The 24,504-nt window shown below is 41.1% G+C and overlaps 1 protein-coding gene across 4 annotated transcripts in view; it reads right to left on the minus strand.

The window, feature by feature from the left end:
* The window catches only part of DCLK1 (doublecortin like kinase 1), a gene marked incomplete at both ends in the record, with an annotated part of 205,533 nt that overhangs the window by 34,480 nt on the left and 146,549 nt on the right, over window positions 1-24,504 (minus strand). For all 4 annotated transcript variants that reach the window (XM_081327265.1, XM_081327267.1, XM_081327266.1 and 1 more), the window contains 5 exons: window positions 3,034-3,180; window positions 12,361-12,480; window positions 14,464-14,521; window positions 16,792-16,900; window positions 22,684-22,768. In XM_081327265.1, coding sequence (XP_081183391.1) covers window positions 3,034-3,180; window positions 12,361-12,480; window positions 14,464-14,521; window positions 16,792-16,900; window positions 22,684-22,768 — 519 coding nt within the window. The remainder of the gene's footprint in view (window positions 1-3,033; window positions 3,181-12,360; window positions 12,481-14,463; window positions 14,522-16,791; window positions 16,901-22,683; window positions 22,769-24,504) is intronic.

Here is a 24,504-nt window from a genome sequence, read left to right on the forward strand (position 1 = left end):
AATTAAGGCTGAAATAAGAAACAGTAATAGATTCACTATCTGCCTTGTCATGAACAAAGAATGTAAATGATCATTTAAAGTTCATCTTAGTCAGAAAGCAAGGTCTTTACAAATTCTATTTTCCTTTGAGCCCTGAAGGCCAATTAAAGAGATGTGGATTAGTGTAAATTACTCACTATGTAGTGCTTTCACTGTTTTAGCTAAGCAATAAAACAGTGTAATTGTACAGCACTAATTGAATCCAGCTACATATAATTGTGTGCTACCATATGTATCCTATTATTCTAAAGGCTATCCATATTTTCTAAGCTGTTCTGTGATCACTGCAGATGGCAGCAGTCAGAGAGGTTGTTCTCCTGGGCTTATTACATGGCTATAAAGCTATCCCATGATTTGACAAAATAATCACACTAAATAGTAGCAATTATGGAAAAATGTTCCAATTAAAATGGGAAAACTGAACTTTCCAAATGAAGTGAGCATAGACTATTACAATAAACAATAAACATTCCAATTTTCTACAGCAGCTAAAAGCTTATTGATTAATGCATTATTGTGAAATATAATTTAGTAATCTCTACTGTAGCGATTCCCTGTTTTTTTAAGAACTGGACACACTACACCATAGAGTTTAACCATACAAAATGTGCAGCTACAGCACACAGCTATTGTAACACACATCTTTCTCGTTGCTCTGGGTTAATTTCATCCTCCTAGCCTTTGAAAGTTAATGTAGCCATGCAAATAAGAATTTATTATTTTATAATAAAGAAAACTCTTAATGTTCGTAAAGTGGCATGCAACCTTTGCCTCCTTCCAAAATTCTTGCACTTGTTGGAATTAGGTGCTGTCTCAACCTGATTGTTCCTCTTCTAGATGCTGCTGAGTGCCAGGCCCACTTCTAAGCCAAGCTCTAGGCAGGAATCACACTACAATGGGCAGTTTACCATAGTTTATGGGCAACTGACTGACAGTTCACTTGCTGGCTTGTAATATTCCTAGAGGCCACTTCCTACTTGTTCAACTTTCTGTTGTCTTCTTCTCCTTCTCTCCCATACCTCCACGCTTTTATAGGCTAAGAACCTGGGTGGGGTGAGGCTACCTAAGGATGTCACCAAGTTTCTAAAAAATATCAGGGTGTGGCTCAGTTAGCCAGACACTGAAAATGCCCAGTTGAACGCTTGTGAGTAAACTCTGAGTGGGAGAGCGAATTAATAATTCCATCTCCTTTCGAGTTTCTCAGACTGTAAACTTTTACCACCCTTTGGAAGAAAGAATAAGCTGAACCTACTCTTGGGGAAGCAGGGGTGGAAAGCATTTCTGCCTGGTTGCAGCTGTTTTCCCCAAAAGCAGACAGTAAATTCAGCTTCATTCTCTCACATATACCAAAATCTATTAACCACTGTCTATGTTCAGATCAAAATCTTCCAGAGTTTAAGAGTGAAGGATAACTAGAGATATTTTAGGATCTCGGTCAGTGGCACACTGACCCACCCCAATCTTAGTTTCTACAAAAAGGATACTAACTTGTGTTCTAACCATCACAGTTTCCCTTGGTGATGAAGAACTAAAATTAAGGACATTCAGAAGGAGGTGGTGCTACTTACATTTTAACTGCATATTACAGAGCATTTAAAACCAATATTCTGAAGCAAACTTGAAAATGATCTCAAAGTTACACAATCATTAAAATATGTAACAGCTAACAGTCCAGTTGCTTCATTTTTCACTATTTCTAATTTCATAATGTTTTCCAAAGAAAGGCTCATTGGAATACATTGCAATATCATATGTATAAAAGATAGCAACTCCCACCATAGAAATAATAAAGACTTGAAATGGAATGGAAGAAAACAGGCACTAATTTTCTTTTTTTTCTTAAAGTCTGGATTTCATTGTACATGTGGAAAAGTGTTCTGTACCAGCCTGCTACCGGCCCTGCAGAAAAGGCAGGGACACAACCCCTTTACAAACGGCAAGAGGCTGGAATTACGCCTGCCAAATTTATTCACATAAAACAGAGCAAGACAAGACACCAACCATAAAACACAAGCTAAGAAGCAGGAACAATCCAAGAGGTTGCCTTCAGCAAACCAGCCCTCCCACACATTCCCCTTAAATACAGTTCAGGGCGTGGCCTCTCTGTGCCTCCTTCCGAGGTGCCCCATTGCCTTCCTCTGTTTACTCCTGACTGACTGCCTCCTGCGTCGGGCGTCCTTGAACAGGGCCAGCTGTGGGTCATCTTCATCCACGCTGTCAGGCTCACACAGCTGGGTCTGCATCGTGATCAGATGAGAGGGGCCTTGCTGGGGGCTCTCATCAAGCTGTCCAATCCCCTCAGCAAGCTCTTCAACACCCCCCTCCTCCTCCTCTGAGTCGTCCGACCCAACTGCTGAACCCACAGGCTGACCCTGAATCACAACAAAAAGTTCCTTGGTACCCATCAAACACCCAGCTCTACAATAGTTCTAAACCAACCAAAGTCATTTGAGTTGCGGCATATAAACGTTGATAATGATAAGTACTATTTTAATTTTAATGAATGGGCTGATATATTGGGGTGTGAGAATGACTTGAGAACAGAAGAGATGCAGTCTGGGCAATGGTCAGACAAAAAATAACTGAGCCCAAATAAGGAATGGGTTTGTAACAAACATCTCAAAAGGGGCCTTCCCTAGTTGTAAAGGTAATGGGGGAGGGATGTAGTTTCATATTTTAAAAAAATATTATACAGTAAAGATAGAACTGGTACTCCTGGGTATGTTTCTTGTCTGGATTACCTCGCAAAGCTGGCATTAACCTTGCAAGTCCTGTCTCCATCTCTTACTTGCAGGCACACCCTAAGCACACCTTAGGGACTAAGATGGGCCTTGGCTCAATCCAGTAAGGCATTTTTTAATTCTAATTCTGAAAACTATTTTAGGCTGAAAGTACCCATAAACATTTGTCTGAAATTTGAGATAGGTGATTGATAGATGACTGCTATGAATTATATGTATCAAAATTTCTATCACTACTTAAGGTTCTACTTACCAGCAGGTTTTCAGGTTTGATATCCCTGTGAACAATGTTCAAGCTATGAAGGTATTTGATAGCACTGGCCAGATTGTACAGCATCCCACTGGCATCCCTTTCTGTATACTTATTTGTGGAGGTAATAGCATCAAAAAGATCTCCTCCCTGTAGTAAAATGAATGTAACATATTAGTATATTCCACTATGATTCAGGAGAAGATTCATAATGATCAATAGCATCATTTTCTTTCAGGATATCTTAGAATTCCCATTCTTAAAGAAAGGAATGAAATCTCTAGTGGACATTCTATATAACTATAAATGATGAGATTAACTCAAAGTATTCACAGTCTACTCTAGAAAGAAGTACATTTCAACTGTTCTTGGGAATCATTTCAGATTGCTGTTGATGGTAACAATTCAGTAAAATTCTTATACTACAAGTTCACATTACTTTAAACAATAAAATACATAGCGTAAAACTTTCACCAACAGTTAGAAAGGGGAAAGGAAATTGGGTTGTAAGAAGGTAAAAGTAAAATATTTAAAATAAATAGGGAAAGGGTGGTATCCTGTTAAGACCCTAATGCATGGCTTCCTAGACTCTTCAACTTATTGACTCCTCATGAAGCTTCAGATTGGTTTTATTATTTTTTTTATTAAATTTGTTTGCCACCCATCTCATCACAAGGCAACTCAGATTGTTCACTAACCCCCAAACAATAATAAAAATAATTTAATAAATACCACTTAATAAATAGTACTACAACTGCTACTAATTGTACCAATAGTAACAGGTGTCTATTCCAAAACACTAAATAGGTGATTTACAACTCCAAAACCATTGGATACCCACCACTTGAATACCCACCGGCAATGACAAAATCACCATCAGTCAACTGCAAAAGGCAGCTTTACTTAGAACAGCTTACTTATTGTGACAATACCTTTAATACCATCAAACAGCATCTATCTATCCCAGGTCCTTCAGAAGGACTCAATAAGTGGATAAAAAAGGCAAATCCAATTTAAACCATAATCACATGAACACCTGAAATAGTCCCATAAAGCCTAGAGGGACAATGTTGTTCACTTTGGGGAACCCTGCCCTAATGTGTTAATTTTGCAAGTAATCTAATTGGGTATAATTCAACATTTTACTTAGCAACTCTTCAACGTCTCAATTTCAGTCATATTATGCTTTTAACAGCTTATCCACTATTAGCTAGTTAATGATACTGTTTGATTTCATCACTAAGATTGCACTTTTCTGGAAACAAGACAAACTGGAAACAGCACTTAATTTTTTTTTAAAAAAAATTAAAAAGGGATGGGGTAAGATGGAAGAACAATCATTATCACCTTCTACCATAAGGCACTGACATCCAGAAGTACAATAACCAATTACTTATTTACTAGCTTCCAAAAGAAATGCTATAATATTCCCTTTCTCATGGGAAATTGAAGTTAGATCCTTTGAACAGCAGGAAGAAACCCTATCATAAATCATGCTTGTTAAAATAAATAGGGCAATGCAGGGCTTGCATAATAATTTAGTCCCAGTACATACAATGGCAGCTTGCCAGTCACTATGTCCTCTCACCTTTTCGTAAGTCCTACTTGCAATATGTTTTTATTTATATTTATGAAATGCATTTTTCACATTTAAGGACAGAAAGATATGCCTGAGATGAAAAAAGAATGTATCTGCAGCAATAAGACCCACTTAGATTATGCTTGTTGTGACCAATGAAAGCATAATGTTATTGACTAAAGTTTGACATGCCAGTAGTTTTCTTCTCTTGAGAACATTTGCCATTTGAGAATTTAATTTGCATGTTAAGCCTTCAAAAAGCAGCCCATAGCAGATGGTTACTCAGCTGTAAATGGGAATAGTGGATGGATTATTCAACAAGCTTCCAAGAATACTTGCCTTACTATTTGAAAAAGAAACATATAATAAGATTTATTCAATTTTAAACAGATAGCATGGCATGGTATTTCCTTTTGGGGCAGGCACAAGTACACAAAGCACAGAAAGGGAATACAAAATAGTAAGGCATAAAAGTGAAATGCATAAGAAAATAAAATATAGCTAAATCTAGTTTACACCAATGGCATTCACTATACCTCTCCATATTTTTCCATTCTTGCAGAGAGGAAAACCAGGAACTTATTCATTAGGAAAGGAAAGGAAATTCTTAATTCCAATAAAGCATACCAAGCATGCATATCTTTTTTAAGAATCCAATTTGTTCTGTGAAATAGTATAGGGAAATGTATATGCCTTAGATCACATAGCAGCTTTCACTTCATAGGATTTAGAGTTAAAAAGAACCACAAGAATGATCTAATGGAGTTTCAAGCAGATATTTTTGTCTCCTAGCTATCTCCTTCCATTTCTCTGTCCTTTTTTTATTACTGTGTGCACAAAACAACAATCCCATACAGTGACAAGGCTCCAATCACCTGCTGCCTTCCAGCAACTCTCCCATCTGAAGTCTTCCCTTGAGAACTACCCACCAAATGATTAAAGGAAACTGCTTTAAATACTATCAACACTTTCATTAGCACACAACACTAAATCTTTTACAGGTGTACAAATCTCTTCCTGATTTTTCTTTTGCCACTTATCAATCCAGATGGCATCATAAACAGTTACCTTTCAGGTAGAACTTCCCAAGTATTCTTTGGTGGCTTTGAAAAAAGGGGATCTATGTTCCTAACTGATAGTAATTGAGTCCTTAGCTACATACATAACTTCAGACATCTGCAAAGGTTCAGCAGGGATATAGATTAGAAAGTCAACATAGTTATCAGTGCTGGGTAGATCAATTCTTATTCTCTGTGCCAGGGAATACTCTCAGGTTTAAGGAAACATGTGACAATCAAGAAGGCTAACTCCATTTCCACAGAGCCTTTACATTATTAGCAGATTTGCCAGCACAGCTGGAGTGTGACTCTCCTCATCAGGATACAGATGAGAGAGTGAATTTAAAACAGGCCAAGTAGAATCCCAGTTCCCTGTTTGAAAGTTCACCTCTGTACAATTGTAAGGGAAATAATTTTCCTGCTTAATGTAATTTCTAGTGTACCTGGCAATCTTTTCACAAGCAGAGACTCTGTTTTCAAGCCTATATTGGTATCCTCAAAAGATGGTTTACTTATTTATGCGTCAGATGAGGAGAGCACATCTTTCTCCTTCTGTCCTGGCCACTTTTTACAGAGGCACAGTTGAAAGCGTTTTAACAAACTGCAGCACTGTTTGGTTTGGTGGTAGCAGAGCCTCAGATAGAAGGTCCATACAGAGAGTGGTAAGGACAGCTGAGAAGATTATAGAAAGCTGCTTCCCATGATTCAGAATACTACTAGAACTACTAGATTCTGTAACAGCTTCGTTCCTTATGCCATCCATCTTGTAAATTTGCAGGATTCTTTTTTCTCATCATGTATATGCATACATCCGAACTAGACTGTATTGTTTCTCTGTCATATATGTGTGTGTATGTGGGTATATGCATAATTTTTGTCATGTTTATGTAGTGTATATTGGAGGTGGTTATCCTTTAAGAGATGAATGCAACCAAATTTCATTTTAATGTATACTGCTTGGTGTACATTTAAAGTGACAATGAAGTTTGTTCTGTTCTGTTCTGTTCTGTTCCGTTCCGTTCCCTTCCATTCCTACAGCCATCTCAACAAGTGAGTCTGGGTGGCATACATCATAAGACATTAAAACAATTATAACACAACAAAACAGAGTTGGAGTGATCCTGATATCTTAAGGGAGAATATTCCACAGGCCAGGGGTTATGGCAGAGAAAACACATTTCCTGGTTCCCACCAGCCAACATTCTTTGGCTGATGGAACCCACAGTATGCCCAACTTGCCTGATCAAATTGTACAGGTAGACAACTGGAGAAGATAATCTGGCCCCAAAACATGAAGGGCTTTAAAGATGATAACCAGGACCTTGAATTGCACCCGGTAACACACCGGAAACTGATATACTTACAAAACAGTAATGTTATTGCTGTTCACTCATTTTGAAATCAATGCAATTTGCCATCTATTCACTCTCGGTCACATCTATTCTTATTTTTTTAACACATACACTTTTTAAAATCTGCTTTCCCATTCAAGTATTTTTGTACTTTCTCCTATTACACCATAACTTTCATTTTCATATAACAATATGAGCAGAAAAATGCTCTTACACACATACATTTTAGCTTCTTTCAACAAACACGAATTCCTTATAATAAACTACAAACTACCCCTACATTTCTATAAATGTTTATAACTTATTTCATTCATCTCTCCATCTTTAATAAAGTTTCTATTGAGGAATAGTAGATCTTTTTTTGCTCCATGTTCATATATATACTATTTCTCTATATTTCACAGTTCTCTATATAAAGAGGGTTTTCTCCACTTGTCAGCTGCCCGGGAGCTGAAGCTAAATAAACCTCTGAAACCCAGCCTGCCGCCTCCCTCTGATCATTTGCTGAACAATCCACCTGGCGACGAGGATGGGATCCCGGTACAACAGAGCTAGTCACTGAGCTAAGTCACGACCAGAAGGAGTTTCAATCCCTCCAGCCGCTCAAGTCACTGCTGAAGTCGCTGGCTGAGGGCAAAGGAAACCTTCTATAGCTCGAACGGTACCGCGGACCCAGACTATGGCCAACCTCGGACACATCAGGGAGTTCGACGTCCGGCACCCCGAGGGATGGGAGTCGCACTGGGGGCAGGTCGAGGGGTACCTCGTCGTGAACAAAATCACAGAAGACTGGCACAAGGCCACGGCACTACTCTGCCTCAGCCGACCGGCCGTCTACAACATCGCTGTAGGACTCTGCAGCCCGGACCCGGTCGCCACAATTCCATATGCTGAGCTGACTGAACACCTCAGCAAGCATTTTATGCCCAGACGGTCAGAATTGTACTGGCGGCTCCACTTCGCTCGCCGATGCCAGCAACCGGGCAAAACATCCACCGCATTCATCGCGGGGATCGCCACACCGCCCGCACATGCCAATTTCCGGACCTGGAGGATTGCATCAGAGACCAAATCATCGCCGGACTACTGAATGAACAGCTTCAGCGGAAATTGGTGACTAAGCCCACAATGGATCTCGCAGAACTCACTCTGGAGATCATGGCGTATGAGGACAGTCATCGGGAAGACTCCTCTGCATTCGAAGGCAGCCCCAGCGGTTCAGTCCATCAGTTCTGGGAGCCCGACAACGAATCCCCTGAGACCAACACCGGTGTGGACGCAATCATTCCCCGATCCAACAGAATGGCTGCCGGCCGCGAGGGGAACCGCAGACTGACCAAGCCAGGGGGCGCCAGCCAAAAAGCCATCCCTTCAGGACCAAGGGGCAGGTGGGCCAGCTGTGGCGGAGCCCACGCCAGAGCCACCTGCCATTTCAGAAACGCCAAGTGCCACGGATGTGGGAAGACTGGGCATATCCGCTCTGTGTGCCGCAGCCAAAACCAGGACACCCTCCATGAACGTGAGGAAATTCTGTCAGGTAGGACCAAGTTTCCCTTCCCACCCCGAAAAACCTCTCAGCCCTCCGTATTATCCATCCTCGCCAGACAGAAGCCCCTCACAATCCACCACTTACAACCCAAAATCAAAATCTGGGTCAAGGTCCAGGGGGTCCCATGTGAGATGGAAGTGGACTCAGGGTCCTCCGTCTCCATAATGTCCTGGGACACTCTCCAGAAAATCAGATCTAAAGGCAAACGCCGCATTTCCCTACAGCCTTCCCGAATCTTACTCGCTGATTTTCAGGGCGCTCCCATAAGTTTAAAGGGGCAGGCCAAGTTGAAAATAGAATTTAAAAAGTTTCAGGGATACCTTTCGGCTCAGATCACCGAAGGACCCAGGGCCAACCTCATTGGCTTCGACTGGTTCGAGGCCCTGGGCATCCGCCTAGAAGGAACTAACCGTATCCAGTCTCAAACCCTAGAAAACGTCTGCCAGATGTTTGCTGATGTTTTCAATGGGACACTAGGCAGGTACACAGCCCCCCCTGTAGACCTCAAGCTCAAACTGGAGGTCGGTCCTATCAGAATTAAACCCAGGAGAGTCCCCTTTGCCTTAAAACAAAAGATAGAAACTGAATTAGACTGCCTAGTGGCTTTAGGGGTCCTGGAACCCACTGACGGGGGAACCTGGGAAACGCCAATCATAACACCGGTCAAACCCAATGGGGACGTGAGGATCTGCGCTGATTATAAGGCCACCCTCAACCTCGCATTGAACCCCCACGTGTACCCAGTCCCAGCAGTTAAGGACGTCCTATCCGAAATTGGCTCCAGCTCCATTTTCGCAAAACTCGATTTGGCGCATGCGTTTCTCCAGCTACCTGTCACTAAGGAAACAGCTGACGCCCAAACCATCGTCACACACCACGGGGCCTTCAAGGTAACCAGCCTCCAATTCGGAATTTCAGTGGCTCCTGGCATTTTCCAGGAAGTCATGGAGAGAACCCTGAAAGGGATTCCAGGGGTTTGCCCCTACTTCGATGACGTCCTCATCGCAGGGGAAACCGAGAGCACATTAGCAGCCAGACTGCAAGAAGTACTAACCAGATTCCACAGAGCAGGCTTAAAACTTAAACGTGAAAAATGCTCCATAGGGCTTCCGTCCACGGAATTCCTGGGCTACAAAATTGACTCTCAGGGGATTCACCCCACAAACTCCAAAATCCTAGCCATCAGGGCCGCCCCGACCCCTAAAAACAAGACGGAGCTCCAGGCTTTCCTGGGGCTCTTGAATTTCTATCATGCCTTCCTACCCAGGAAGGCAACCATAGCAGAACCCCTCCATAGGTTACTTGACAAAGGGGCAGCATGGCAGTGGACGGTAGTCCACGACAATAGTTTCAAAACCCTCAAAATGATGCTGTCCAGCAATGCAACCATTTCCCACTACCAAGAGAATAAACCCCTCTGCATAGCCTGCGACGCGTCCCCATATGGGATCGGAGCAGTCCTGAGCCACCTACTAAGCGACGGAACACAGGCGCCGGTCGCCTATTATTCCAGGACCCTCTCCAAAGCCGAAAGGAACTACGCCCAGATCGACAAGGAGGCTCTGGCAATCATGGCGGGCATCAAAAAATTCCATGATTACCTTTATGGCCGCCCCTTCATAATATTCACTGACCATAAGCCATTGCTAGGGTTATTCATCTGGGACCGTCAAACTCCCCAAATTCTGTCCCCCAGAATGCTGCGTTGGACAACGTTCCTTTCGGCTTATTCCTATCAATTAATTTACAAACCAGGGCGACAAATGTGCCACGCTGACGGCCTCAGCAGGCTGCCCCTACCCCTCGTAGACCCAGCAGGTAACATCTTAGCCATCCAGGAGCTCCTGGAATGCCCGCTAACTGTGAAGGACATCGCTGTCGCAACCACCAGAGACAAAACCCTCAGCAGGGTACTGGCATGGGTACATTCTGGGTGGCAATCCATCTGCCCTGGCACTGAATTCCAGCCATATTTCACTAGACGTAATGAACTAACTTCGCACCTGGGTTGCATACTCTGGGGCTGCAGAGTGATAGTGCCACCCATTCACAAACTCAGAGTCCTGCACACGTTGCACGAGGGGCACCCTGGCATCGTAAAGATGAAAGCCCTGGCCCGTAGTTATGTTTGGTGGCCAGCAATCGATAAAGACATTGAAACACACATAGCTGGCTGCTATTTATGCCAGCAGTCCCGACCAGTTCAACCCCAATCCCCCATTCACAAATGGGAAACCACCCAAAATCCCTGGGCCCGGGTCCACATTGACTTCACTGGCCCCTTCCAGGGGCAGGTTTTCCTCATCATAGTAGACAGTTATTCCAAGTGGTTGGAGGTTCTCCCGGTTGCCAGCACAACAACGGCCGCCACCATCCGGGCTCTCAGGGGAATCTTCGCAACACATGGCCTCCCCGATGTTTTAATCTCCGACAACGGCCCTCAATTTACCTCTCGTGAATTTCAGATCTTCATGAGGAACAACTGTATTAGGCATGCCACGTCGGCCCCCTTCCACCCTTCGTCCAACGGCCTTGCAGAGGTTATGGTGAGGGCCACCAAAGATGCCTTCCGGAAGATCATTGCGGGAGATTGGCACCGACACCTGGCACAGTTCCTCCTGGCTCACCATGTTACACCCTGCTCCACCACCGGGAAGTCTCCTGCGGAACTGCAATGGGGCCGCCGACTGGTGACAAGGCTGGACAGACTTCCCCCCGACAGACCAGCAGTCGAAATAGTCACCAACACCCCTCCAAGGACATTCACCCATGGACAAAACGTCTGGACTAGGGACTATGGGGGAAGGGATAAATGGATACAAGGAGTCATTCTGGATTAAACTGGCCCCTTATCCTACACGGTGGACATCGGGAAGGGACTTGTCCTCCGCAGACATGCAGACCAGCTCCGGTCTAGGTCACTTCCAAACCTTCCCCTGCGCCCACCCCCCGAGGATCCCGAACCGTTCAGCAGCAATGCCCCAAGCAAACCGCAATCGCCCCAGGACATACAACCCCCACCTTTGCCACCCTCAGAAGTAACACCGACGGTACCGAGCATCGAAGAGGAGGGGACCCTCCTCCGCCGCTCCAGCAGGACCAGACGGCCCCCCACCTACCTCGCTGACTTTGACTGGGCAGGAAGCACGCCAACGTCCAACAGCCCCGTTAAAAATGTTTGTTCTGACAGTTCAGTTAAAAGTATTGTTAAGGGTCTCAAATCAGGGGGAAAGGGGTGTTACATACCGATGCTCAGAGTTAACCGGGGAATCCCTAAACGCGGCAGCCGTTGACAGTTGACAGCTGTCAAAAGGCTGCCGGAAGAAGTCACGCATGCGCACGAGCCATCAGGCAGCCGTTGACAGTGACAGCTGTCAAAAGGGCTGCCGGGAGCATTTACGCATGCGCCAGGACCGATCCAGCTGACAACCGGCGAGCTGTCAGAACGCCGGTTTCCAAACAGGTCCACCAGCCAGCCGGCCAGTCAGCTGGCGGATTCCCCAAACTAGCCGTGCAAGCGCAGCCACCCGGGAGCTGTCAAGCTGCCGGTAGGTCATTGGTCGCCGCCCTAGCAGCGGGAGAATACGGTTCCCTGATTGGTTAAAACGTTTGACAGTTCTCTATATAAAGAGGGTTTTCTCCACTTGTCAACTGCCCGGGAGCTGAAGCTAAATAAACCTCTGAAACCCAGCCTGCCGCCTCCCTCTCATCATTCGCCGAACAATCCAATTAGAAATCTGGTAAATGGCTAACAAACTAAGCAGAAGCAGGCAAACGTTCACCTATACTCACTTTTACAAGTTCCATGACAAGATACAATTCAGTGGGCATATCCATTTCCTCAATCAGGAGAACAATGTTGGGATGTTTGACCCGTCTTAAAATAGAAACTTCATTCTGAATCATGTGTTCCTGCATAAAAGGAGAATATATGTATATATATAAAGAGAATGGAACAAAACCAAATAGTTGCTCTAGAACCTTTGACTTATTTAATGGGGTAAGTTGTTATAATTTGTCATGACTGTAGATGCCATACACTAAATAAAATCGATATATTCAACTTCTGGTTTTCTTGGCAGAGGTGGTTTGCCAATACCTTGTTTCTAAGGCTGAAAGAGATACTGACTGACCCAAAATCCCCTCACTAGCCTCTCTGCCTAGGGCGGGACTAGAACCCATGGCCTGCTACTTTCCAATCCATTGCCTTAATCACTATACTAAACTGAACTCCTTTAATGGGGCATCCAGGTGCATAATGGACATATGAAACTCAGTATTCATTAAGCATTTTTAAAACCCATATAAATTAATGCATGTCAATGACTGTGCTGAGGCTGAGAAAATGAATATCAAAAGTAAAACAGACAGCAATCATAGGAAAAAGATTTAAACTTGCAAGTACTTTATTTAGATCTAAGCTTGCTTATATTTAACATATTCTGAGTATTTGTCTTTTATTATGCCTGTAAAGAATTACACTTCCAATCTTTTACTTCAAACATTATATAAAACAAATAATATTTTCCCAAGCAAAAAAGGAAATAACTGCATTTTTTTAGACATTTTAGCTATTAATATTATTCTTCTTAGGATTTCTTCAAGCCATCATATTACGCCCTGACCTCTCATCCTTACTAAACTGAACATCTTGTTGCTTTTATGTCAGGTTTGTCAAGTTGCATAGTTTTGTAGAACAATTTTAAAAGTTGCCTTTAATCCCTAGTGAAAATTCTAAACGGTTTGGGACCAAACTAGCCAAATAACCATTTTTCTGCATATAATTCTGCCTGAGAATCAAGATCTATCTCAGGGCCCCTCTAGATTCTTACATAATGGCAATACATGAAAGGGATTTTTCTGTGGCAGCTTCCCACATCCCATGCATCTGCCCCAAGATCTATATTGCTTCTTCATTGCTTGTTTTACAATATGGTAGTCTTTTTTAAAAAAAATCAAAATATTTGAGTCCTCCAGAATATTTTAGAGACCACGAATCCAGACGTTTGTTGATACATTTCCTATCCAGTTAAAACATCTGTGAGTAGTTTAGAAGAAGAATAACACATACACCAATCACATCAAATCAAGATTCAACAATAAATATAAAATGGCAGCCCATCAGTCATAAGTCAAATTATCTTTTTATAAAACTCTGAAATCTTGGCTATTTCCTCCATGAATTTGGGTCAGGAGGGTAGGTAATGCATTCATCATTCTAAGGTCCCATTTATCTTGGGCAGCACTGATCATTGCTTTTATTGTTGGATTTTAATCTTTCTATGCCAATCAGACTCACTGTTGTGAGATGGGAAGTGTCAGCCTTACTAGGTAGACCAGGCTTGGCCAGGTAAGCTAATTCTATTTTATTGTAAAACTACAATAATAGAATCTTGCAAACCTGAAAGTACAATTCTCCTCCCTTCTCCTCTACAGTTAGGGAGGGTTTCATCTGAGCCTCTTGCCCCACCCACTATCCAGCTGCAGGATATTCTGTCTCTTATGTGATTATTCCCTTGGCAACTTCTTCTCACTGAGCTGATGAAGTGTTCAAAAAAGTTCACATGTAGCCAAGCTCATATTTCAGGGACTCCTATCCATTTCGTCAATTTCCACATGGCCAAATAACTCTAAGATAACATCACAAGAGATGATTCACGTCATCACATCAGATTCTGTCCAATTGATATGTAACTCTGAGTCAATGTAAGCTATTTTTTCCACCAAGAACCTTGTGAATATGTCACAGTGCCCTGCCAGATCCTTGTTCCATCTGTTGTTCACTAAATATTGGACAACATTTTTTAAAATTAACCACTAAATTGGAGTGACTGCAGATTTGATCTAATTCAAAAACTGAACATATGATGCTCCACTGTGGATCTCGACACTTACCTTTCCTCTGCATTTACTTTTTTTAATGATTTTCAGGGCATATTCTCTAGCAGTTGACCTAACAACATTCAGAAGGAAGAAACAGATTAAATTCACTTACCCAATTGTGACAACATTTTACAATTTAACACATAACCTGAGATTATTTTGCAGAGCAGCCTAAATGTGCACCTTAATAGAAATGGCTAGAAAATCTCCAGCAGAAAATAAGGAACTTTTTAGAGTTTCTATTTTGTTACTGCTGTGAAACATGAAGGGATAATGATATTGATTTAAATAATATAATTGCTAATAGAAATGGAAACATTAAAGATTAAAATGAAGTTTAAATTCAATATTTAAAGCAAAGGCTTAGGAAAAATAAGAAGTCCACACACGTTTTATCATATTGCAGCATTGCTCAAAAAAAAAAAGAAAAGAAAAGAAAAGAAAAAAAGAGAAGAAAAGAAAAGAAAAGAAAAGAAAAGAAAAGAAAAGAAAAGAAAAGAAAAGAAAAGAAAAGAAAAGAAAAGAAAAGAAAAAGCATATCTCCCTGAGCAAGGAATCATTTCCCCCACTAGAGGGCTTCTTGGCATACTATAAGTTACTCAGAAATAAGAGTATCAAAAAGCTATCTTTATATAGATTACCATTTGGAATCCTCTTTCTCCTCCCCCCACATATTTAAAATCCTAGGCTTGCATGTTCAACTTTTTTTTTAATAATTCAGATTTTATGGTATTATCAGTTCTAGTGGTACCAAAATATAGTAAAGGTAAAGGTTCCCCCGCACATGCGTGCTAGTCGTTTCCGACTCTAGGGGCTGGTGCTCATCTCCGTTTCAAAGCCGAAGAGCCAGCGCTTCTCCGAGGACGTCTCTGTGGTCATGTGGCCAGCATGACTAGATGCCAAAGGCGCATGGAATGCTGTTACCTTCCCACCGTAGTGGTCCCTATTTTTCTACTTGCATTTTTACATGCTTTTGAACTGCTAGGTTGGCAGAAGCTGGGACGAGTAACAGGGGCTCACTCTGTTACGCAGCACTCAGGATTCGACCCGCCAAACTGCCGACCTTCTGATCGACAAGCTCAGCGTCCTAACCCACTGAGCCACCGCGTCCCTTACCAAAATATATGCAGATGCTATTTTGTTCTTTGTCTCATTAAGCAATAATAAACTCAGCATTGTCCATTCAACCTCCTTTCTTTACTTTCTGTCACCTTAAAACATTACACTTCAGATGTGCTCAAATATATGACAAAACTACAGTAGGATAACCTGAGCTTACACAATTCCCGTCAGTGTCCAGCAAAGACATATACAGTATTTTCTTTTTCTTTTTTCTTTGTCAAACCATTTGTTAAACTACAACATGAAGCTTAGAGTACTGGGCTTAAATCTCTGGGAACACAGCTTCATCCCTGACTCAGCCCAAGTTATTCTAAAGGAGACAGATCCTTCCCCATAGATTGATAGGCACCAGTAGAAGAGAAGAATATGGAAGCTGCCTTGAACATCTTCAAGGAAAGAAAGAATGAAATGCAATAAATCAATATTACCCAATCCCTGAACTGGAACTGAATAACTTTTTATTTAATTATACACTAATTTATACTGTTTAGATAATTCTGGAAAAGAACACGTTTCATTTGTCTGAGATTGCATTGGTTGCTTGTGATAGACATGGTTTATCCCATCAGGCCAGGATGCTTTTGCATATAGCAGCTAGTTCCTACACATAAACTCCTGCCTACAGAAGGGCCTGTGTATGCCAACAGCTGATGCGCAGGAAATTCTTCTGACATTACCAAAATGCTCCTAAAGGGAGAAAGTGGGATTTCTCCCCAAAATTCCTTCTTTACCAAACAGTTGATGGAAAAAGAGCTATTTTCTGTTGAGTTGAACCTCAACATGTCATGTTTTATATATTATAACCAGTGCAGCATACAAAGACTACTGCAGGTAACAGCTGCAGCAGAGATTTGAAAGTCAGAACCAAAAAAGTTATGTTAAGGAAGGATTTTTTTTGTTCTGTTTTCAAGATACTTACTGTGCCCGCATATATATGAAGCTTTTTAAACAGCATTGTTTATCAAAAAACATACATGTCCCATAAGATCAAACTATAGAAAGAATAGTCAAGAATGATAAAAAATAAAAGCATTTCATTTATAGATAAATTCTAAATAACTTTTCTTCATAGGCCTAACTGGAGTCTTCTTGTTGTTGTTGTTCATATGTACTTAGGGCACTACTTTGTTATGTATCATCTGTAAATAGTGATATGATCTAGGAATAGTCTAACATTAGGAAACACTTTAACAGTAATAAGCAAAAGAACTCGCTCACCTTTCTATACATTCTTTTACAATGGCAAAATTTCCATCTCCTATAGTCCGGCCAACTTTATACCTCTCAGCTATTGAGACTGGAACCTGGAAGCCTTCATCCAACACTTCTGAAAAGAATTGTTAGTAAGCTTTATTTGTGGGAAAAGCAACACATATGTGACATATAATGCATATTTTACCTATGTATACAGCTTCAGACAATTGAAAACGTCCAGAAACAGCATTTTGCAAAACAGAGAAACCGTGTTGCTGATACTGTCAGAAAGTTTCACAATATTAAATGTTAAACTGATGGATGCTGGACCCACACTTACACGTTGCTTGTATGATTTATCTCATACACATTGGTGATCAACTCACAGACGTCCTATTTCATCTCAATGTGGGATTAGTTCAACACACCATAATTAAGTCTACCTACAAAAGAAGTCTAACATTCAAGCACTTATTTTATTACATCATGTAAGCTGAGAGCAACACTTGCTCATGTGATAATTCCTATTTTCCTCCTTTTGTATAAAATATGTAGTTTTTAAACGAGTGTTCCCCATAATGTCACTAACAAATTCAACCTGGAAAACCAGATGATTACAGTTAAATCAAGAGAGAGGAAAAAGAGGTTATATTTATTGTATTTTAGCAGCAATTAGAGAATAATTATTCTTCATATATTTTTAAAAAGCTCAAGCCACATACCTTCACTTAAATGAACCATGTTTAGCTTTTTCTAACCATAACAGCTCTCTGCTTACTTTTAATCCTTTAAAATACTGCTCCACAATCAGTGGAATAATTGAACTGTCAGATAAATTCTTGTTTTGTTTTCATTAAGCAGTTCTTTCTCAATTTGATTAAAGAGAATTTTCTTTAATAAATTGAAATATAAGGGCCACAACTCAGCTTCTGGGGAAAATTGGAGGCTGCAAAACAGATGGAGCCACAGCAAGACAAGGCTGCATTGGGGGTTTCTCTATTTTTAGCTTTTTAGCATGCCTATAATAAGGCTTACATTTACACACTGTTTTCCACCTCAAAAAAGCCTAGCAATTGCGCCATCCATTTTAAGTAACCATAGAACTATTTTATTTATTAACTTTACTGTGATTCTGGGGAGCATTCAATATGAAAAATTTAAAATAAAACAATCCATGCAATAAAATTATTTAGAAATAAACAGCTACTATCTTACAAATCAGTTAACCCAAAAGGAGTCTGACACCCATTATTTATTTATTATTATTACATTTAAATACCGCCCTTTCCCGAAGGACTCAGGGTGGTTTACAGGGTGATTAAAAAACCAAGATACAAAAGTGAAAAAAACAAAATAAAAAAAATTATATTTGTCCCTGCATAAATAAAACCCCAGTTAAAATAAGATTAATCCTCAGCCTGGGCCAGAGAGCTCGAAGAGCCAGGTCTTCAGGCCCCGGCGGAATGAATGGAGGTTGGGGGCAGTCCTCAGCTCCACTGGCAGCTGGTTCCAAAGGGCAGGCGCCCCCACTGAGAAGGCCCTATCCCTGGGTGTTACCCGCCGGCAATCTCTTACCGGTGGTACCCTGAGAAGACCCTCCCTGTGGGAGCGCACTGGACGAAGGGAACGTGATGCCGGCAGCAGGTGTTCCCTCAGATATCCCGGACCCAAGCCATTTAGGGCTTTATAGGTCATCACCAGCACCTTGAATCTCACCCGGAGGGCAACCGGAAGCCAATGCAGCTCGCGGAGTAGAGATGTTACATGGGAGTATCGGGAAACCCCCATCACAACTCGCGCGGCCGCATTCTGCACCAGCTGAAGCCTCCGAGTGGTCCTCAAGGGCAGCCCCATGTAGAGAGTGTTGCAGTAGTCTAAACGGGAGGTCACGAGCGCATGAGTGACTGTGCGTAGGGCATCTCGGTCCAGATAGGGTCGCAACTGATGCACCAGGCGAACCTGGGCAAAAGCCCCCCTGGTCACGGCTCCTATATGGTCTTCAAAATTGAGTCATGAATCCAGGAGGATGCCCAAGTTGCGAGCCCTATCAACGGGGGGTAACACCTCACCCCCCATCGTTAGAGATGGAATAGTCTGGTTGACCCGAGATGCCGATATGCACAGCCACTCAGTCTTGACGGGATTGAGACGAAGCCTGTTTCTCCCCATCCAGACCTGGACCGCCTCCAGGCACCGGGACATCACGGCGTGGGCATCGATGGGTTGGTTCGGGGTGGAAAGAAAAAGTTGGGTATCATCAGCGTACTGATGATACCCCACCCCAAAACCACGAATGATCTCACCCAGTGGCTTCATATAGATGTTGAACAGGAGGGGCGAGAGAACCGACCCCTGAGGAACTCCACAAATGAGAGGCCTCGGGGCAGATCTCTGCCCTCCTGTCAACACCGACTGCGAACGGCCCAGGAGATAGGAGGAGAACCACCGTAAAACCTAAGGTTGGAAAAAGAACCAAATCCTGAGGGCACATTTAAATAAGGTTAGCCTGGGGACTGTGCAAACATTTGGAAAAATATCAGTGCAGAAGCCAGACGCTACATCAGTTTCTTGGCTCCCATTGAATGGTATTGCTTATCAATGGGATCTAGAGCATGCTGCTGAATCATATAAGATGGACAGCAACTATGGAACACAGGTGGTTCCTCCAATAACCAAGCTCTGTGCCATGAATAGCTTTATAAGAGATAACCAGCACATTGAAATGTACTGAGTGCAGTTTCCACAGTAAAGGTGTTGCATAGATCCAAAGTTGCCTGTGTTGTTGTGTTCTGGATCATCTGCACTTTCTGAGTGGTCTTCACGTGTAGTTTGAAATATTCACTGAATATCACCAGCAGACTGATGATACCTGATATCAAACTCACCCATGTTTTACTCACTCCAACTTTGAAATTATTTCTAAACAAAAAAGAAATTCAAAAAAAATTCTCAAGGAAAATGTGATTTCCTGCACTTTTTAAAAATTGCAAGATGGCTAAGTTATGTGCACATATTTCTTGAGTTTGTTGATTTAAATTTGTTATGGCTGCCAATTTTAGTAGATTCTGATCATCATACAAAATCTTACATTCATTTCATAGTATAGTATTCTTCCAACAGTTTACAGTTTACAGCTTCCAGCATCAAGCTGAATGGCTTTGATTACGAAGGCTATTGGTGTATGGTCAGAAGATCTGAAAGGCCAGTTTGGGGACAAATCATTTTGAAGAAGGACTATCTGTGTGGTCACTAAAAGACAACCCCAGCTTAATGGCATAAAACCAACCAGTCAATTTATGAGTTCTCATATCTCAATTCATTTTCAAAAGAAGACATAACAAGGCAAATCTTCCTATTGGTTAACCAAGAAAGAGCCCTGTCTTTGAGAAATTGGTGAATAATTTCTTCTTATTCTGAAAAATTTAGTGAAATAACCCACCCAATTTCTCTGACAACCAACATGATGAATTTCAAATAATTATTTATGCTAGCTTGAGATTAGATGCCAAACAAACTTTAAGAATGCGGTTAAGGGAGGGACAAGGTATGTTACGGGAAAGATTCCTATATCCAGGGAAAGGAAGAAGCATGAGAAACAGATTCAAGAGTAATTTACCCTTAATTATACTAGACAAAAATTGTGCAGAAAAATTACTTGGCAGGATTTCAAGATTAATGTCATGCTCAGGGAGATTTATAAACTTAGCAAAAAAAAAAGAACCACTTGGATTTCTGAATTCTTCGATTTATTGCTTGTAAAAATAATAATTTAAAACCTACAGCTTTCTGCTATGCTATGTAGCATAGCCTATTTAGTGTATATAGAATATTTCAGCCCTTTTTTGGGAGATAGACCCAAAAAATGATCAAATGTTAATGTAATTATAAAAACAAAAGCTATCACAACTGCCACCTGCTTATCGAGTAGGAGCTGTGAGTCCAGGAGGGATCCTAGGTTGCCTGCTGGGTCTGTTTAAGGCAGTGCAACACATCCAGAACAAAAAATGGCCTAGTCGTAGAATTGGCAGGTCTCCAAACCCAAAATCATTCAGTCTGCCAGGGTTCAGCTGAAGGCTGGTTTTCCAGTCCCTCACAGCCTGCAGGCAATGGGATAGGAAGTTCGTGGCTTTGCTTAATTTGCTGAGATAGAGATACAGAATTGACTATCATCAGCATACTGATGATATCTCACTGCATGGCAATGGATGAGCTGACTCAGTAGTTTTATATAGGTGTTAAATAGTAAGGGGAAGAGTACCGAACTCTGTGGCACCCACATAAACCAACACAACACTATGTGGCCCACTCAATTCTCTGAACTGATCTAGAAATATACTGTGGTCAAAGGTATTGAAAGCCACAAAGAAGCCAAGAAGGGCAAGGATGGATGCACAAGCTCTTGTCACACTCTCAACAGAGATCATCCCAAAGTGTGCCATTTCCATTTTATACTCAGGACTGAATCCCAACTAAGAGAGATCCAGATAATCCATTTCTTCCAAGTGCCTCTGAAGCTCTGCAATCACCTTTTCAATCACCTTTCCCAAAAGGGGAAGCTAGATGCTGAATGAAAATTGTGGTGTCCAACAATAGCTTCTTCAGAACCTATAAAGAGGTGAACCAAGTTCTCTTTAAGAGGCAAAGGAATAACTCACTCAAAGAAGAATAATCATTGCTAGGACCCACTTTAACTTTATTTATAGAAACAGGATGTGTCCACTGCTGAAAGTAAATTTCAACTGAAGTGGCACATAAGCCCAATTGATAAATAAATAATATAGACATCTTTTTTAAATTTTAAATCTCAAATGCATACATGTCTACATTTCTTTAGTGTGTAGAAAAGAAGTAATAATTGCTTGAGCCAGGGTCAGCAACTAAACAGAAAATCCACAAGGACTGAAAAAGAAATGTTCATAGCATTTAAGGGTCTGCTACAAATAAGAATTTCTCTGGCAGAATCTCAGAATAGATTTTTCTCTGGAGTTTGACTTATACATCATAAGAAAATTATAAATAGCAATAATATACTCATGCTCACCTTAGACACTGGAAGAAGCCTGAAATTATATAGAATTCACTAGCAAATAAAAATGACTTAGCAGCACAGAAAAAAAGGAAAGGTTAAATGCAAATCCTCAACAGAATATACTTATTTCTAAAGAAATAGCCATTTTTCTTAAACTTAAACTTCCTTTCATTTAGTTGGAAATCCCTTTTTTGCTAGAAATTCCAGCCTTAATCTGAACCACTACAAAATAACATTGACCCTCTTATCCCAGTTTCAGCCCATAGCTTCTCCCCCACTTTCTATTTCTATTTCTGCTTCTACCTTTTCAAAAGAGTCAATTCTTCTCTCCCTAGAAAATTTCTCTCCCATTCTGGGCTACATTATTTATTGATTTGTGGATGAACAAGAACCATGCCTGAACTATGAATGAGGATTATTGATGTTTGCAGTCAATGAATAATCCAAACTAGGCTGCAGACTAACATTCACAATAGTTCAGTTCAGTTCACATGAAATTATGATATAATCCTTCATATTTGTGGCATGTATACAAAAGGTTTAGGCAATAACTAATTAACTTTCAAACCACAGCAATTAAAACCTCTATAAACAATCTGAACTACAAAATTAACCAAACAATATATATATATTTTGTCAAGGACATGTACTCTCATACTTAAGTATATAATATACAGTTGGAATATTTTGACTATTGGAAAAATGGAAAATGGCTATGAAAGTATATGATTATTCAGCAATACATGGATGCTAAAGACAGTTTAATACAAAACATCAATTCTGCCCTAATATCAATAATCTTTCTTTAACTTTTAGAGGCAATAAATCATAGAGACCTTTGTATTATCACCTTTTAAACAGAGAGGCATTTTATCTACTTATATTACCTTCAGCAGGCCCATCGGTTTCATCCATCGAACTGCAGACTTTGGTAGAGGCTAATGAGGTAGAGGAACCACTGTGCTGAGAGCTCTGAAAAATATAGAATTGGATTGGATAAAGATAATTAAATATGGTTCCAAGAAAGCAAATTATAACAAAAAACACTTAGAGAGACTTCTTGATAGATGATTTGAAATGGTTTTTTTTAAAAAAAATGGTCCTAAAACATTCTATTCTTGAATACCTTCCAAAACCATTTTCAATTTACTGCTTATTATGTAAAAACCTGCTGTGTAACGTTTTCTTTCCTTGTTAGCCTCATCATTTTTTTAATAATTCAGAACATCTCTGTTAAAATGCTCTATCATTGAAAATGTATTGCTCTGTTTCTCTGAGTAATCCATCATTTAGGATTTGAGGTGTTAGTCACCAGTACAGGTTCTTCTGCTTTCTTACCTGTAAAGTGTGCTACATGAATGACTCACCATAGCAGAAAAAAATGCTTATTCAAAAGGCCTGGAGGAAAATGTTAATGTTTCCCATGCCTTCTTCATAAGCAAGAGATGTGCCAAGAGCCATTAACAAATTTCAAGTAAAAAAGAGATTTTGTATTCTCAGCTTATTTGTATATAGCCTTCTAATATCATTATGGTATCTTCCCAGTCCTTGAACAATGTAATAAATTTTAACATAATACCTGGATATGCAACAAAGAAGCTGATAGTCAGGAAGCCAACAGCAGGCCAAGCAAACTATTATTTACCATATTTTTCCATCTATAATACACACCCTCGTATAAGATGCTGTAGCATGCGAGTTCCAAGCTTACAGCAAACAAAGTCAATGCTGGGAGCAACCATCTCCCAGCGCTCTAAATAGATGCTTCCCAGCCGCGGCCCCCCCCACCTAACCAGCATCCAGCATGATGAGCATGCATAGTCAATTCACAGAAGCAGCCTTCCAACCCTGGTAAACAAACCGGTGTGAGCACCAGCATGACAGCAAGGGAAGGGAAGCAAAATCAGGTTTTAAATTCCCCACCATTTCTCTGCGCTGATCAGTTGTTTGGCGGAGCACCAAACAGCTGAGACGGCAAATCTGGAAGTTTGGCCAGCCAACAATCTTCCCCCTCCCCCCTCCTATTAGTGGCAAGCCCACAGGGTCTTGACACCTCCACCAGGTGGCATGGCAATGGCATGTAAAGAACCCACATAGGCATGCCCTGGGCTGCGGAGGTTACCATTATTTTTTCGTGTATAAGACACTGCACTTGTATAAGATGCACCGTATTTTTGAACAGGGTGTTTGCAGGAAAAAATAGCGTCTTATACACGGAAAAATATGGTAGTTTGCATTTCTGTTAGCAAGATCTTGATTGGGAATTAATGCTTTGTCTGGACTTATCTATTATATATTTAATTTGGTACCAATGTATTTTAATATAAATGTGGGGTTTTTCCATTATCTATATTCTGTTTGTATCAAGTGCTCAGAGAATGTCGATTGGTGGCCCTCAGGGGGAGGGCATTCTCTGTGGGCACGCCAGACCTGTGGAACCGCTTGCCAGTTGAGCTCCGGATGGTCCGCGACCTTCGCTCCTTCCGGCGCGATTTAAAAACTTATTTATTTGAACAATCTGGCCTGGTCTGATGGGTTTGGGGTTGGATTTAGTTTTAACACACTTTTATTATTGTATTATATTGGGCATAATTATTTAATTCCTTTTAACTCTTTTTTAACTTTTGTATTTACATTTTGATATTTATTGCCCTGTACACCGCCCTGAGTCCTTCGGGAGAAGGGCGGTATAAAAATTTAATAAATAA

Source organism: Vipera berus (genome assembly GCF_964194415.1).
Source record: "Vipera berus genome assembly, chromosome: 4".
Taxonomy (NCBI): Eukaryota; Metazoa; Chordata; class Lepidosauria; order Squamata; family Viperidae; genus Vipera; species Vipera berus.